Genomic DNA, 16,727 nt, shown 5'->3' with positions numbered 1-16,727 from the left:
AGTTGGGATAAAAGGCTCTTTTTCGGAATGGCAACCAGTGACGAGTGGTGTTCCGCAGGGTTCAGTGTTGGGGCCGCAGCTGTTCATCTTATACATTAACGACTTGGATGAAGGGACTGGGGGCATTCTGGCGAAATTTGCCGATGATATAAAGATAGGTGGACAGGCAGGTAGTACTGAAGAGTTGGGGAAGCTGCAGAAAGATTTAGACAGTTTAGGAGAGTGGTCCAGGAAATGGCTGATGAAATTCAATGTGAGTAAATGTGAGGTTTTGCACTTTGGAAAAAAGAATACAGGCATGGACTATTTTCTAAATGGTGAGAAAATTCATAAAGCAGAAGTACAAAGGGATCTGGGAGTGTTGGTCCAGGATTCTCTAAAGGTTAACTTGCAGGTAGAGTCCGTGATTAAGAAAGTGAATGTAATGTTGTCGTTTATCTCAAGAGAGTTGGAATATAAAAGCAGCGATGTGCTTCTGAGACTTTATAAAGCTCTAGTTAGGCCTCATTTAGAATACTGTGTACAATTTTGGGCCCCATGCCTCAGGAAGGACATATTGGCGCTGGAGCGTGTCCAGCGGAGATTCACACGGATGATCCCTGGAATGGTAGGTTTAACGGATGATGACCAGCTGAGCATCTTGGGATTGTACTAGAAGGTTGAGGGGAGATCTAATAGAAACTTACAATATAATGTATGGCTTAGAAGGGGTGGACGCTAGGAAGTTGTTTCCGTTAGGCGGGGAGACTAGGACCCGTGGGCACAGCCTTAAAATTAGAGGGGGTACATTTAAAACCGAAATGAGATGACATTTCTTCAGCCAGAGCGTGGTGGGCTTTTGGAATTGATTGCAACGGAGTGCAGTGGAGGCTGGGACATTGGATGCCTTCAAGGCAGAGATCAACAAATTCTTGATCTCACAAGGGATCAAGGGCTACGGGGAGAGTGCAGGGAAGTGGAGTTGAAATACCCATCAGCCATGATTTAAATGGCGGAGTTGACCTGGTGGGCCGAATTACCTTACTTCCACTCCTATGTCTTATGGACCTCTGCTAACATCCCTTACTTTTCCAAAGTTCTTCACTGTCTTCTTGAAGCTCCAGTAAGCTCCTCTCTCAAATTTTAATTATTGTTGAAGTAGTTGTTGGTGACAACTTTTTTCCTTCTAATAAGGCAAAATGTTGCTTTCCCTCTAAAATTCACACAAGTTAACTGGTTGAGCTGGAAATCTGTCTGGATAGGGAATTGTGCTGCTATATCTAGCACTTACTGCGTCAGCACTTCGTGGCTGGATGCAGGCGTGAATGCTGGAAACGCTAAGCTTGGTCATATTTGTGGAGTAAGGATTTGAGTTTATACTTCACATTATAACATGTTCCTTCAGTCTGGCAACATTAGAGAGGAATAGTTTGGAAGAAGGTTCTAAGCCAGTAAAAACAAACTAAGCTAAGATGATGTAACAATAGGATGTGCTTAAATAGAGAGCACAAAATGGTAAAGCAATAGAGTCGTAATGATGACAAAGTGAAGCATAAGAAACAAAAGGTGTATTTGAGATCAAGTGGATGTGTAAACGTAGAAAGGTGGAGCATGGTTGAATTATAGAAATGTAATGCTGAGGAGGCTAGCGGAAGAGTAGGCAGGCGATACTTACTTTCCAGCATTTTGATTTCTTTTCCGGGTTTTCAGCCGGAATATCTTCAATATTTTTGCATTTTTGACCACTATTAAAACCTTATTAACTATTAAAAATTTGACTTTTGGATTGGACTAAAATATTCCACTTTTCATTGTGGCGTTGTATGCACCACATTCCACTGATCAAATCTTCCTGTTTGGTGGGAAATGTACTTGGTAGCTTGTTTTGAAGTGATAATGCAATTGTAATAGTTGTAATGCAAATATTCCAAATTTAACAATCTCCAAGTAGCAAAGTTACTTCAATTTTAATTCTGACGCGGCACTGAACAAGATAAATAATGGTAGCTGTTTAAACACAAATAGTTTGCAGTCGGCAGTGAAGCACATTGTTCATATTTTTGCAGTAATTAGAAGGATTAATGAAGAAAAAGGCACTCTTTTTTACAGACTAATCTAGTTTTGCACTGGAGCATAAAGTAGATGTCTTGAATCCAATCTTTATCTAAAATAGCAGTTTGCTGAGATGGAACTAACTGCAGGGAGCATGCTAAGCAGAGGTTCTCAAACTGAGCTGTGATGTGAACGTAGAAGAATACAATACAGCGTAGAACAGGCCCTTCGGCCCTCGATGTTGTGCTGAAAAGTCAATATTATTTGTGTAGTAAGTCATTGCTTTGCCTGTATCAGATTCCATAATTTTAATACAAGCAAATAGAATTTAATACATTATTTTCCAAACCCATAATCATGATCATTCATGTTTGATCCTTAATTACTTCTCTTAACTCCACATGATGATAGTACTTACGTTAACAATCTAGATGAAGGAACTGAGGGCTATGTTGCTAAGTTTGCAAATGACACAAAGGATAGGTGGTGGGGCATTGAGGGAATGGGGGGGCTGCAGAATAAGAGTTGGACTTGTACAGGCTAGGAGAGTGGGCAAAGAAATGGCAGATGGAATACATTGTGGGAAGGTGTGACGTTGTACACTTTGGTAGGAAGAATAGAGGCTATATTCTAATTGGGCAAAGGCTTTTGAAATCTGAAGCAGAAAGGAACTTGGGCGTCCTAGTTAGATCCTTATAAGGTTGGCAGGCAAGTCAGTTGGCAAAAACCATATTAGCATACATTTCAAGAGAACCAGAATACGAAAGCAGAAATGTACTGCTGAGGCTCTAAAAGGTTCTAGCCAGACTGCATTTGTAGTAATATGTTTTGGCTCCTCTATTTAAGGAAGGCGTTGGAGGGTGTCCAGAGGAAGTTTGTAAGTATGATCCCAGGGATGAAAGGCTTGTCATATGAGAAGCAGTTGAGGACTCCAGGTTTGTACTCTGGAGTTTAGAAGGGTGAAGGGGGTTCTGATTGAAATCTGCAGAGTACTGAGAGAGGCTCGGATAAGATGAATGGGGAGAAGGTATTTACAGTAGCAGCACAGACGATGATCCGTGGGCACAGCCTCAGAGCGAAGAAACAACCCTTTTTGAATTGAGATGAGAAATTTCTTCCACCAGAGGGCGGTTAATCTGTGGAATTTATTGCCATAGACTGTGGAGGCCGAGTCATTGAGTTTCTGTAAGATAGATTGGGCCTTGATTGGGAGGGAATCGAGAGTTACAGGAGAAGATAGGAGCATGTTGAGAAACATATGACGGACAACTCAATGGCGGTTCAGAAACACATGGCCTAATTCTGCCCAACGTCTTATGGCCATTTGCATTTATGTTTGAATGTTAATTATGGAATGCACAAATATGTATGCTGTTATTTGCTAACTTTTACTCTTCGTTTGCTCTTTTCCTTTCTAGCGATTACCACAACAGATTGAAGAAAGAAATGAGAAAATGAAAGAAGAAATGCTAGGTAAGTACTCTTGCAATGGTGTAGTATTCCTAGAATTACCTCCATTTTGAGCCAGTGATATCCATAACTTCCTCTGTATTGTTATGATCTCAGTAGAGACTAGTTTTTTTTTGGAAGTTGGTAAACCTAGGTATTTACTAAAAGAATGAAGTCACAAGGTTCACTGTTTGGAACAAAAACCAAAATTAATGTATTCTAATAAGGTGGCATATTAGTTCAGTATTTAGCATCGCTGCCTTTCAGCACCAGAAATCCAGGTTGAATTTCACCCTCGGGCAACTGTCTTTGAGTTTGCATATTCTCTCTGTGTGGATTTCCTCCTTGTATTCTGGTTTCCTCATGGTCCAGAGATGGTGCAGGTTAAGTGGATTTGTCGTGTTAAATGCCCCTAGTATCCAGGATGTGCAGTCTAGATGGATTAGCCATGGGAAATGCAGGGTAACGGGGTTAGGGTAGAGGGGAGGGTCTGATTGGGATGCAGTTTGGAGGGTTTGTGTTTTATTTGATGGGCTAAATGGCCTGCTTCCACTCTTTAGGATTTTTATGAATAGCTGCACTGTCTTAGATATTAACGTTAGAATTAAAATTGCAATGAACACACTTACTTTATAAACAACACTCTCGACACATTTCCTTCTGCACCTATTTCGCCTACACCTCAAAAACACAAGTTAGGTACTTATCCAAATTTGGAAGGTTATCACTTGGTATCATTACCATTTTAAAGATTTGTTGAAGAGCTGAGGTTTCTTGGGCTTTCTCCTTATTTTTAGCAAATCCTTCAAATTTTTGAGAGAAGAAAATAATAGTAATTTAGTAGTATAGGGTACACTTTATTTGCCTTTATTACAGCCGTATAACGAGGAGTGAAATGACTCAGCTGTCTTCACCTGCTTTGTTTGGCCCAAACAAATGTTGAAAACTATTTTCTAGCACATGGCTGTACCTCTGTGAGATATAACATAGAGTTATCCAATATTTATTGACTGCCATGAGACCTGGACTCTGCATAAGACCATAAGACGTAGGAGTGGAAGTAAGGTCATTCGGCCCATCAAGTCCACCCCGCCATTTAAATCATGGCTGATGGGCATTTCAACTCTGCTTCCCTGCACTCTCCCCATAGCCCTTGATTCCTTGTCAGATCAAGAATTTGTCGATCTCTGCCTTGAAGGCATCTAACATCCCGGCCTCCACTGCACTCCGTGGCAATCAATTCCACAAGCCCATCGCTCTCTGGCTGAAGAAATGTAGTCTCATTTCCATTTTAAATGTACCCCCTCTAATTTTAAGGCTGTGCCCATGGGCCCTCGTCTCCCTGCCTAATGGAAACAACTTCACAGCATCCACCCCTTCTAAGCCATACATTATCTTGTAGGTTTCTATTAGATTTTCCCTCAACCTTCGAAACTCTAATGAGTACAATCCCAGGATCCTTAGCCATTCATCATAGGTTAAACCTATCATTTCAGGGATCATCCGTGTGAATCTCCGCTGGACATGCTCTACGGCTAGTACGCCCTTCCTGAGGTGTGGGGCCCAAAATTGTACACAGTATTCTAAATGGGGCCTAACTAGAGCTTTATAAAGTCTCAGAAGCACGCCGCTGCTTTTATATTCCAATCCTCTTGAGATAAATGACAACATTACATTCGCTTTCTTAATCATGGACTCTACCTGCAAGTTAACCTTTAGAGACTCCTGGACCAACACTCCCAGATCCCTTTGTACTTCTGCTTTACGAATTTTCTCACCATTTAGAAAATAGTCCATGCCTGTATTCTTTTTTCCAAAGTGCAAAACCTCACATTTACTCACGGTGAATTTCATCAGCCGTTTCCTGGACCACTCTCCTAAACTGTCTAAATCTTTCTGCATCTGTGATACATAGATTCCATCAACAATGCTTCTGCTGCAACCCCTGGATTTATTGGGAGAACTATCAAAGGCTGCTGTGTTTTTTGAACTCAGCTCCACAAGCTTTCAGGCAAAACTCATGCAAAGTCAACTACCATAAAAAGTGCAGAATCTGGAAAGTTAAAATTGATCTCCCCTCACCAGGTCCTATTTTCACACCTCTCAAGTAAGCAGTACTCCAGGAGAGGGCTTCCATCATTTTATTTGAATGCCTGGGACTTTGGTGGCCTGAAATGATTTTAAAGAGGAAAATCACTGTTTTTAAAAAAGCCTCAGCAATCATCTGATCTCAGATTGGTTAGGTCATGAAACCAAAGTAAAGATAAACAGACCTGGGCATCAGTTAGCTGAATTGGTTGAGTAGCTGGTTTGATGTGACTGTTGAGTGATGCCAGCAGTGTAGGTTTCATTCCCACACCAGCTGAGGGTTCCATGAAGGACTGTCCTCCTCAATCTCTCACCCCCTCCTGAGGCATGAGAACCCTCAGGTTAAACCATCACCAGTTGCCTCTCCCTAATGAGGAGCCAATTAGTGTTTTCTTGAGTGAAACAAAAGAGCAATTTTGTTATCTGTTAACCCCAAGAAGAAAATTTTAGACATCAAGTCAAACATATACACAGCTATCATATTAAAAACTGGTAATCTCCAGTACAAGGTAAGATGGATGGAATATACTGTTTAAAGTTCTTAGGGTGTCCTTGAGATGTAAAGTATTAACATAAGGCCGTTGTATCTTAGAGGCAGCAAATATTTCATTTGGTCCTTTTGAGTTCACTGTGATCTTAACTAATTCTGTAACCAAGCATTTTCCTTGATAGGTCAAAAGATTGCTTTTTCTTATTCTGGTTGGAGTCAAAAATCCTCTGCTGTGCCAAAAACAATTTCTTGAAATTCCGGCTTGTCTTGTACACTGTTTATGGAAGATATGTATCTTTTATACTTGATAATTGTAAGTGTGGTGCCATCTTCTAAATGTGAAAATTTGCATTAAAGTGTAAACCAAAATAGAAGAAGGTTTCTTCACATCTGACTAGGTTGACTCATTGCAATGTGGACCCTTTCAATAATTATTCATTTTGCTTCACGAGGTCTTTATTTAAAGTAAGGTGAAGTCACAATAGTCTTACCAGACCAACGAACTGCTCTCACAGTAGAGAGAGTTGACTACTGGTGGTTTAATCCAAAGGTCACTGTGCCTCAGGTGAAGGGAGAAGTTGAGAAGGAGAGTTCGCCCTGGCACCTTCATCCAGTGTGAGAATGGAACCCGCTCTGGCCAGCACAGCTAACTGATGCCTGCCTTTGTTTATCTTACTTTGGTCTCATGACTTGGCCAAGCTGTGGTTGGATGATTGTTGAGGTCATTGTAAGACAGTGATTTTTTTCTTAAATATATTTCCCAGCCACCAAAGCCTTGATTTGATTTGGTTTTTTTGATATCGTGTACCTAAGTACAGTGAAAAGTTCTGTTTTTCAAACAGTGCGGGCATTTCATAGGGCACTTAGAACGAGGCACACAAGGTTACGGCTGCACAGGAGGTGCATGAAGCATGATCAGCATTAATTTGATATTCTATAGAATATTTATGTAGAATGTTCTTTACTGTCCTATATTAGAGAGGTTAATTCAGCAGTCTCATAACAGCAGGGAAAAAGCTGTTCTTGAGCTTGTTGGTGTGTGTTCAAGTTTCTGCATCTTCTGCCCGATGGAAGAGGTTGGAAGCGTATTACTGCGGTGGGAGGTGGCATTGATGATTTTGGCAGCCTTCTCGCGGAAAGTGTAAGTGGAGCCCATGGACGGGAGGCTGGCTTTCATGATGGCTTGGGCTGTGAACACACCTTTCTGTAGTTTCTCATGATCCTGGGCAGGGCAATTGCCGTACCAAGCCGTTACGCACCTGCGTAGAATGTTTTCTTTTGTTCATCTGTAAGAGTTAGAACATAGAACATAGAACAGTACAGCACAGAACAGGCCCTTCAGCCCACAATGTTGTGCCGACCATTGATCCTCATGTATGCACCCTCAAATTTCTGTGACCATATACATGTCCAGCAGTCTCTTAAATGACCCCAATGACCTTGCTTCCACAACTGCTGCTGGCAACGCATTCCATGCTCTCACAACTTAACATAAGCATTGCTTTTACATGGCTTTGCTTGGTACTGGCTCCCTAGCCACCATTGATGTTTTTTCCCCCCCCCGCTGGAAGTGTCGAATAAAATTGTTTTGCACCTGGTGTTTTCACTGAGTCCCTGCACTTACATGCACACAAAACATGGGTGCTGTGGCGAAAGTAAGCACGGATCTTTATAGAAGTACCCTAAATGGACAAAATAAGATGGTGGAAGTCCTTTCCAAGAATGCTGCCACTTGAGATGTAAAAATAGGACCTGTTTGGGGGGGGTGAGAGACAATTTTTAACTTTCCGGATTCTGTCCCTTCTAACATAGTCGATTTTGCATGAGTTTTGCCTGACTGCTTCTGGATCTGGGTTCAGAAAGGACAGTAGTCTTTGATAGTCCTCCCATTAAATCCAGGGGTTTCAGCAGAGATATTGCTGATGGAGTTTCTCTAAGTATCACTAATGTATGGTGCAGATCTCATGGTAGCCAACAGTATTGCAAATACACAGTTCTGTAGGTGAGAGCTATTATTAACTTGAAAAGGCTTGTAGTTTGTAGAAGGCTGAACGGTACATCAATCCTGCACTGGATCTTTTTGTCAGTAGTGAACATTTAAGAGAGGTAGCTGCCATAAATGTTCAGCATATGTCTCCTTCATATAGAGGATGAAATATTTGGCTAACTGGGTGTGGTATGATTTGAAATCATACACAGATTGTGTCACTGAATTATTATTAACAATGTAATCCTTTTCTATCTGAACTGGCACATTCAGAAGATTACTGGTTGATCTGATCTTGCATTTTCCTGGCAACTAGTGACAGTAACACTGGAAACCTGGAGTTATTTGCCAGACTCGCAGAAAATTTTGGAAAATGAACAAATGAATTTGAAAATTTATTACAAAATTTTAGAGAATGCAGCCTTAGTTAATATAACGTTTAACCAATGCACGTCCTTGACCTACAATTGTATTGATGATAAATTATGTATTTTATCCGTAAGTGCCATGCATGCTGTTGTGGCGCAGGGGTAGTGATGTTACCCCTGAACTGGTTCAAGCCCCATCTGTTTCAGTTGTGTGAAATGCCTTCTCTGAACAGATTGACTAGAAAAATGGGTTAAATAAAAAGAAGATATATTAGAGATAATGGGAACTGCAGATGCTGGAGAATCCAAGATAACAAAGTGTGAAGCTGGATGAACACAGGCCAAGCAGCATCTCAGGAGCACAAAAGCTGACGTTTCGGGCCTAGACCCTTCTTCAGAGAGGGGGATGGGGTGAGGGTTCTGGAATAAATAGGGAGAGAGGGGGAGGCGGACCGAAGATGGAGAGGAGAGTATAGGTGGGGAGGTAGGGAGGGGATAGGTCAGTCCAGGGAAGACTGACAGGTCAAGGAGGTGGGATGAGGTTAGTAGGTAGGAAATGGAGGTGCGGCTTGGGGTGGGAGGAAGGGATGGGTGAGAGGAAGAACAGGTTAGAGATGCAGAGACAGGCTGGGCTGGTTTTGGGATGCACTGGGGGGAGCCCAGTTTGTCCCCTCCCCCCCACTGCATCTCACAACCTGCCCGAGCTGGGCCTGCTGTGTTCATCCAGCTTCACACTTTATTATCAGAAGATATATTAGATTCATCTGTAGATACATTGGTTTGCTGTTTAAAACAAATTCATTTAACTGGAGGTGTCTTCTGCTAATAGGAATGTTGTTTTCAATAAAAATATTGCTTTGCTATTCTTTCTGAAATATATTCACTTTCCACAGATATTAAGAATAGAGTTTCTGTTGTTTCAATTTTATGCACATAATATTGATGCAGATTTGTTACACGTTAAGGTGATATATGTTGTAGATGATATGAAGAGGTGATCTCTTTTCAGAACAACAAAAAAAATCTTTGGTTTTCAGGGTGTGAATACAGGGCAGGAATGGTTTTAATTGTTTTGTTTAAGTTTATTCTTTACCAGTTTGGTTACTGAGGAAACGCCTGACAGATTTTCTGTAATGTTGGTTAAAATTTGTTGTTTTTTAAAAGTTGTTTTGCTGTTATGGAATTTTCTTTCCATAGAATCCCTACAGTGTGAAAAGAGTTCATTCAGCCCAATGAGTCCACACCGACTCTACAAAGAGTATCCAACTCGGATCCACCGCCCTAGCCTATACCTGTAACCCTGCATTTTCTATGGCTAACTCACCTAACCTACATACCCTGGAACACTCTGGGAAATTTAACATGACCAATCCATCTAACTTGTGCATCTTTGGACTGTAGAGAAAACCAGAGCACCAACAGAAACCCTCGCAGACACTGGGAGAACATGCAAACTCCACACAGATAGTCACCTGAGGGTGGTATTGAACCCAGGTCCCTGATGCCGTGAGCCTGCAGTGCCAACCACTGAGCCATAAACGAGTTATTATGCAACTTGATATATGTTATGTGCCCCCAGAACAGTGTGAACTTGCACAAGGAGTAGATTTGCTAGGATATTACTGACAAGTATAAGACCTGCAGAGTAGTGATAGTTGCAGACTTCAATCACTGAATAGTAAGTGGAAGCATAGATTGAATTAGGGGCAGTTGAGCAGACAAATTTCTGAAGTGTGTTCAGCAGACTTAATGTCTATGTTTTGAATCCAGTAGAGAAGGAGGTATTATTGCTAGCGCTAAACCTTGAGAAATGAGGCAAGTGAAAAATGTCACTGGGGGCGCATTTCTGGACCAGTGGTCATAGTATTGGAGCATCATGGTAGCACAGTGATTAGTGTTGCAACCTCACAGAGCCAGGGACCCAGGTTCAGTTCCAGCCTTGGGCGACTGTTTGTGTGGAGTTTGTACATCCAAAGATGGTTAACAGTGGCCGTGCTAAATTGCCCCTCCGTGTTCAAGGATGTGCAGCTAAGTGGATTAACTATGGTGAATGTGGGATAACAGGGATGGCCAGAGTTACTTTGAAGAAAGAATTAGCTAGTATGAGGCAGTAGCAAATTAGGGATAAATGGATGATATCTAGGTTGAAAGATATGATGGAACAGAAGAGAACAGCTTTTATTGTTAATGTACAATGAATATAGTGAAAAGTTTATACATTGCCAATTACAGTGCCAACTTAGATACAAAATACCTAGGTGCATCCTGTTTAGTTAGCTTTTAGACAATACTGAAATAAAGTGTCCAGCATTACAGAAGAGTTCAATGTAGCAGAATACACTGGCTGTTAGCTTTCAGTCAGCACTGGGCCGACAACACGTCACATTGGTAGGCCGCTGCAGGAGGCCAGAATGTCACAGCGCCAGGCTGAAGTGCCAACACTGCTGCTGCAGGCCGCCGGGACATTGCCGTTTGCGGTGGCTGGGGATGGTCGTTCTTTGCTGCGGGTCATTGGAGACCAGGAGTCGAAGGGAAAAAAGGAGGAAAACAAGCACTAGGTGAAAGAACAAGAGAAGAGAAAGATGAAGAGTAGGCAGAGTGGATGAGCTCCAGCTGGAGCAGCCTACGCTGCTGTCATCTTGCAATATCATAGCATGGATATTAAGTTGGTTCATTGATAGGATTATGGTAAATGGCTGCTTTTCAGACTGGCCACGAGTGTATTGGAATAGCCAAGCTCACTAAGCCAGATTGGGATGTCAGATCGGCGTGGAAGGAATGGACCAAAAGGTCTGTTTCCATGCTGTATGACTCTGTGACTCTAATTCCAGAAGTGACATAGGCATGTAGGAGGTTTTAGTGATTAGATGTTGAATCAAATAGCCTATTTACTGTCCTGTATATCCAGTGTAATGTTATTTAATGAGCTGAGGTAGAGACAATCACCAACAAAAGTCTGATTCGGCCTTTGACAGTTGTTAGAGGAATGTAGTTACTAAAGAATGAACAGCGTGGCAGTTCATTTCAGTATTTTTGAATATACATTATAAGTGATAACCTCATTGTAAGCATGCTGGAAAATAATTATCCCTCACCTTATGTCAATCAATATAATTTCAACCTAGCTCGCATTGTTTGATGGAAAAACTGTTTACATCATGCAAACTAACATGTCTAGATTTTCACTAATTTGTTACCATATTTTAAGGGTGCACATGATGTTTGAGTGCGTTAATTAAATTGTGGCTATATTTCATCTTTCCAAATGATTTACAATTAGAGAATAAGAGATGTACAACACGGAAACAGACCTTTTTGTCCAACTCCCCTTGCTGACCAGATATTCTAAATTAATCCAGTCCCATTTGCCAGCATTTGGCCATTATCCCACCAAACCCTTCCTATTCATATACCCATCCAAATATCTTTAAAATGTTGGAATCGTACCACTCCCCCAGCCATTCATTCCATTCACATACCACGCTCTGTGTGGAAAAAGCTGCCTCTGGGTTCCTTTTTAAAGCTTTCCACTCTCCCCTTCAACCTATGCCCCCTTTATTTTGGGCTCCCCTACCCTTGACTATTCACCCTGTCCATGCCCCTCATGATTTTATAAACTTTTATAAGGTCACCTCTCAACCTCCGATGCTTCAAAGAAAATTGTTCCAGCCTATACAGCCTCTCCCTATACCTAAAATTGTCCAACACTGGCAATATCCTTCAGTATTTTCTGAACCCTTCCAAGGCTAACAACATCCTTCCTATAGCAGGGAGACCAGAATTGAACACAGTGTTCCAAAAGTTTCCTAACCAATGTGTTGTACAGCCAGAACATGAGCTGCCAACTCCAATATTCAATGGACTGACGAATGAAGGCAAGTTTACCAAATGCTGTCTTCACTACCCTGTCATCTGCAACTCCACTTTCCAGGAACTATGAACCTGCACTCCAAGTTCCCTTTGTTCAGCAACACTCCCCAAGACCCTACATTAAGTATGCAAGTCCTACCCTGATTTGCCATACCAAAATGTCATTCATTCCTTTGTTTTGAGGGTTTCCACAGGCAAGATAAGAGATTTAGTCAATTAAGGGACAACAGTTAATTTCCTGGGGTAAGTGATTTTATTCAGTCAATAAATAAGTTACAACATTAAATTCTTGGTAGTAATCACAATGGATAGAATTCTTTGAAGATAGTAATGTCCTTCTATAAATGTTATTTTACAATTTTAACATTTAAATATATCATTCATAATTCTGTTGCAAGGGACTGTGCTTTGTTGAATGTGCACAAAATAATTGGTGACAGTGTAGAAGACTAAGTTTGAACCGGATTTCTTTTCAAACAATTCCCACTTGGAAATTTGGATTCCATTATTAATGACACTGAATGTTCTGACTAGCATTGTCCATCTGTTTTGTTTTCTGCCATTCGCATGGCTGTGTCACGATTGCTAGTATTCTCCACCCATCCCCAAGCTTCCGTCTCAGACTGACTACTTGTATATATTGCCTTGCACTTTGATACAGTTTTTCCCTCTGCATCTGATCCCAGGCCCATGCATCCAGCCTCATAACCCTATTGGTAGGATTTTGCAGACTACTTCAGTAATTTTGAGATCTCTTCAATATTGGCACCATGAAATTGATTGATTTGCACCTGTTTGACCACCATTTGTAATCTGGCCAGCAGAGAACAATAATATTACAACTCTGATTGAAGACAACTAAATTCAATAAATAAAGTTAAATAGTTTATTTGTGTGTAGATTTCCTCTTACCCAGCTAACTAAGGTGCATTTCCAAAGTAGTAAATTATGTCTTTGCTGTTGTACTGGAGAGAAACCACTATACTTTAGGACCATTTCCAACTAAGGAATCAACTCTGAGCACATTGGCAAGAAAAATTATCAGCAGACAGGATCAGGTGGGATTGGTGATGAGGTGATCAAGAACCAGAGCACAAAGGAGAATAAAATCATTGATCTCTGAATCAGTTTTGTTCAACCATTTTCTTCCTTTCTTCTTCCTCTCCACTCCCTTCTAGTTGTCTCTGCCCTTATTGCCACATTTTAATTTGTTACATTATCTGTTGTTTGGATTTCATCTTTTACTTTAATGTCATTATAATTTACTTCTATGTATATTGCTTCTGCTGAATCCTTACTCCTGAAAAAGATGCTGAAAAGTTGATGCAGTTTCATGAACAATGCTATTTATCTAACGTAATGCTTTTACATGCAAAATCTTTGATATTGTGATTTTTTTTCTTGCTCGTCTCCCCTTAAAACTGTGGTTTGAAATGAAGAAAATTGGTCAACATGTAGTGTCCCGTTTACAGAAAATGCCAACTGCATCACCTTTTGTTCACAATGTACTTGTAGCCTGCTACAATATAATTTTGCATTTTGTCTATTTAAATACTGAATTTAGATGTTTTGATCAAGGGTTTGTATCTTCCCCAAAAAGACCTGTCACTGACCTTGTACTTTTTTTTAAGTTGTCCATGAGAGTCCTTTGATGTTACCTTGAGATATTGCCCTACCATTTATTTTCTGTTTTTTATTGTAGGCAAGCTGAAAGATCTTGGCAACATGGTTCTTCGACCCTTTGGCCTGTCCACTGAAAACTTCCTGTTAAACAAGGATCCCAACTCTGGCTCATACTCTATCAACTTTGTGCAGAATCCAAATAACAATAATAGATAATGCTTAATTTGGAAAACAGCTCAATGCGAGGATATGCTGTAAAAAAAAGTTATCTAAAAGTATTGCTTTTCTAGGCATACAAGAAACTGATCTGTTCCAATTTTTGCCATAAAAAAGCAAGCATTTGTTTACAGTTAGAACCTGCACAGGTTTCAAGACACTGCTTGAGCTGCTTGATGAAAGTAAAAGCCAGCAGTGAAAACAAGTTTTATTTTGTCATTACATCTGGATAAGTGTTAGCCTAAGTGTAACACAGTTAATGAGCAAAAACAGTTCATCAGTTAAGTTGCCATGTTATCACTAGGTAAATTTGTTGTTAGCCATGGACATTTAAAATGTGCAAACTGCTGAAGCTTGATGTTTAGCTTAATACTGATCATGCTGAATATATCAATATTGCCCATTGCCTTATTTTCTGTAGATTTAAGAAATTGTTTGAATATGATTCAGCGTGATTCAGACAACTTCCTGCAAATAAAAATATCAAAAATGTGAATTTTTTTTCCCCATGAATCCAGTATTGTTTTGGTATGCATTTGGAATTAACTTGGAGCAGGTGGTCTTGACAGAACTTCATGAAGCTTAACCATCTAGATGGATTTTAAAAGAATTTCTTTTTCATATTCATAATGCAGAAACTGGCTTTTCCGCTGAGCAGATCCATGCTGGCATTTATTATCAAGCCTCTTCCCACCCATTCTAACTGAATCACCTCAAACAAAACCTTCTGTTGTATTTTCCCTCACTTGTTTATCTAACTTCCCCTTAACTGTATCTTCACTATCTTCCTGAGCAACTTGATGTAATGAGTTCAACGTTCGAAGAACTACATGAGGAAATAGTTTCAATGCGGACTTCCGAAGAAACTTATTGGCTATTTTATATTTCTGACTCCTGGTCTCACCTGCACCAACGCTGCCATCGTCTCTTCAACCCCCCAACATATACACACACACATGCATGTGCGCGCACACGTATTCTGACCTTTGTCGTGAGCCTACTACATAGTACCTTATTAATAAAGAACTTCTTGAGATCCAAGTATATTTTGTCTGCTACATTACCTATATCTGTTTTAATTCATAAATATTCATTCACATTTATCAAACAAAACTTCTAATTTTGGAATGAATACTTCATATTCTTTCAGTGTTTCTGTTTCTACATGTTTTGCTGTTGCACCTTTGAATAAGGATTCCTTTATTTTTCACACCACTCATGTTAAACAAGTTAACATTGAGCCTGTTCTGTCTCCCCATGTTTACGAACAACTGTCTGCCAGTGCTGTGACTCTGTTCCTTTCTTATAAGTAGTTAGTTCTGAATGTTCCCTATTCTCATTGGCATTTATTCGACCATGATTAGCTAAAGTTTATCTCTTTTTAAGATTGTTCTGTTTGTGACTGAGGGAATGAATGTTCAAGTCTGTTGCATTCTGGAAAAAACTGAAAGATTCCATTGAACTAAACTTTGTTAGAACTTGTGACAGGCCAGAGGAATGAAAGTCCTTCATTTGTTCAGAAACATAGTCGTTTATCTTCAGTTTCTACAAGCATTAAGGGTGCTCACTGTCATCTAGATTGGAATATGGGTGCTTTTCCTGTTTAAGTAATTGTATGTTGAACTCTGGTAATCTGCTAAATAGTATGAGTTCAAGCTCTGCAATCCGTTTCCGTTTCCTGCCTCTCCGTAGTTTGTTGTATTCCTTTACCAGGCGGAGAAGAAATTGCCTTTCCCATTTCTCTCTCTTGTAAAGTATAAGTCCTCTGAATTCTGTTATTGGGGGGGGGGAAAAGGTAGTTGCAGTGTTTGAATTGCAGTGTTTGTTTATGCTGTTTACAGCTGCATTCATTTGAGGCTTCCTTCAGTTGATTTGACTTCAATTCAAGTCTACTATGTAACTTCAGGTACAATACTGGTTCACATAGACCTCTGATCCGTTCCAGCAATTGACTATTGACCTGTCTGATGTCTGCCATTATGCACTGTTGCATAATGCCGTAATGTGTGAAAAAGAAATGTTCGGTGCGAGCTTAGATCCATCATGTATTGTAAACTCGTATTGGCAAGGTGCTATCAGAGACCAGTGTTCTCCTATAAAACAAAGGAAAAACAGAAATTGTTGTGATATGTAAAAACTAAGGATGAAATAAAATACCCCACTTAAAATTCTGTCTATCACATGGTTTTAGAGATTGCTTTTATGTTTTTGTTAAAATAGCACAGCCTTGTTTCTTGTTAACTGGAATCGTAGAATCCCTACAATGTGGAAGCAGGCTATTAGGCCCATCAAGTCCACACCAACCCTCCAAAGAGCATCCCACCCAGACCCAACTTCCTTTCCAATCCCTGTAACCCTACATTTCCCCTGGCTAATGTACCTAGCCTGCACATCCCTGGACATTATGGGCAATTTTACATAGCGAACTCATGTACCCTGCACATCTTAGAACTATGGGAGGACACGGGGAGAATGTGCAAACTACACACAGGCAGTTGCCCGACAGCGGTATCGAACCTGGATCCCTGCCGCTGTGAGACAGCAGTGCTAACCACTGAGCCACTATGCTGCTCTCAAAGTGATTATAAAATGAGAAATGCATTAA

The 16,727-nt window shown here is 40.5% G+C and overlaps 1 protein-coding gene across 3 annotated transcripts in view; it reads left to right on the top strand.

Annotated features, from left to right (window-relative positions):
* The window catches only part of ttc1 (tetratricopeptide repeat domain 1), a 51,849-nt gene extending 35,550 nt beyond the window's left edge, over positions 1-16,299 (top strand). For all 3 annotated transcript variants that reach the window (XM_048543614.2, XM_048543613.2, XM_048543612.2), the window contains exons 7-8: positions 3,450-3,504; positions 13,986-16,299. In XM_048543614.2, the coding sequence (XP_048399571.1) occupies positions 3,450-3,504; positions 13,986-14,122 (192 nt within the window). In that variant the 3' untranslated portion in view covers positions 14,123-16,299. The remainder of the gene's footprint in view (positions 1-3,449; positions 3,505-13,985) is intronic.
* The last annotated feature ends 428 nt before the right edge of the window (positions 16,300-16,727 follow it).

Source organism: Stegostoma tigrinum, chromosome 13 (assembly GCF_030684315.1).
Source record: "Stegostoma tigrinum isolate sSteTig4 chromosome 13, sSteTig4.hap1, whole genome shotgun sequence".
In the NCBI taxonomy this organism is placed as follows: domain Eukaryota; kingdom Metazoa; phylum Chordata; class Chondrichthyes; order Orectolobiformes; family Stegostomatidae; genus Stegostoma; species Stegostoma tigrinum.
The sequence above is the reverse complement of the archived record's forward strand: the minus strand, read 5'-3'. Positions and strand labels throughout refer to the sequence as shown.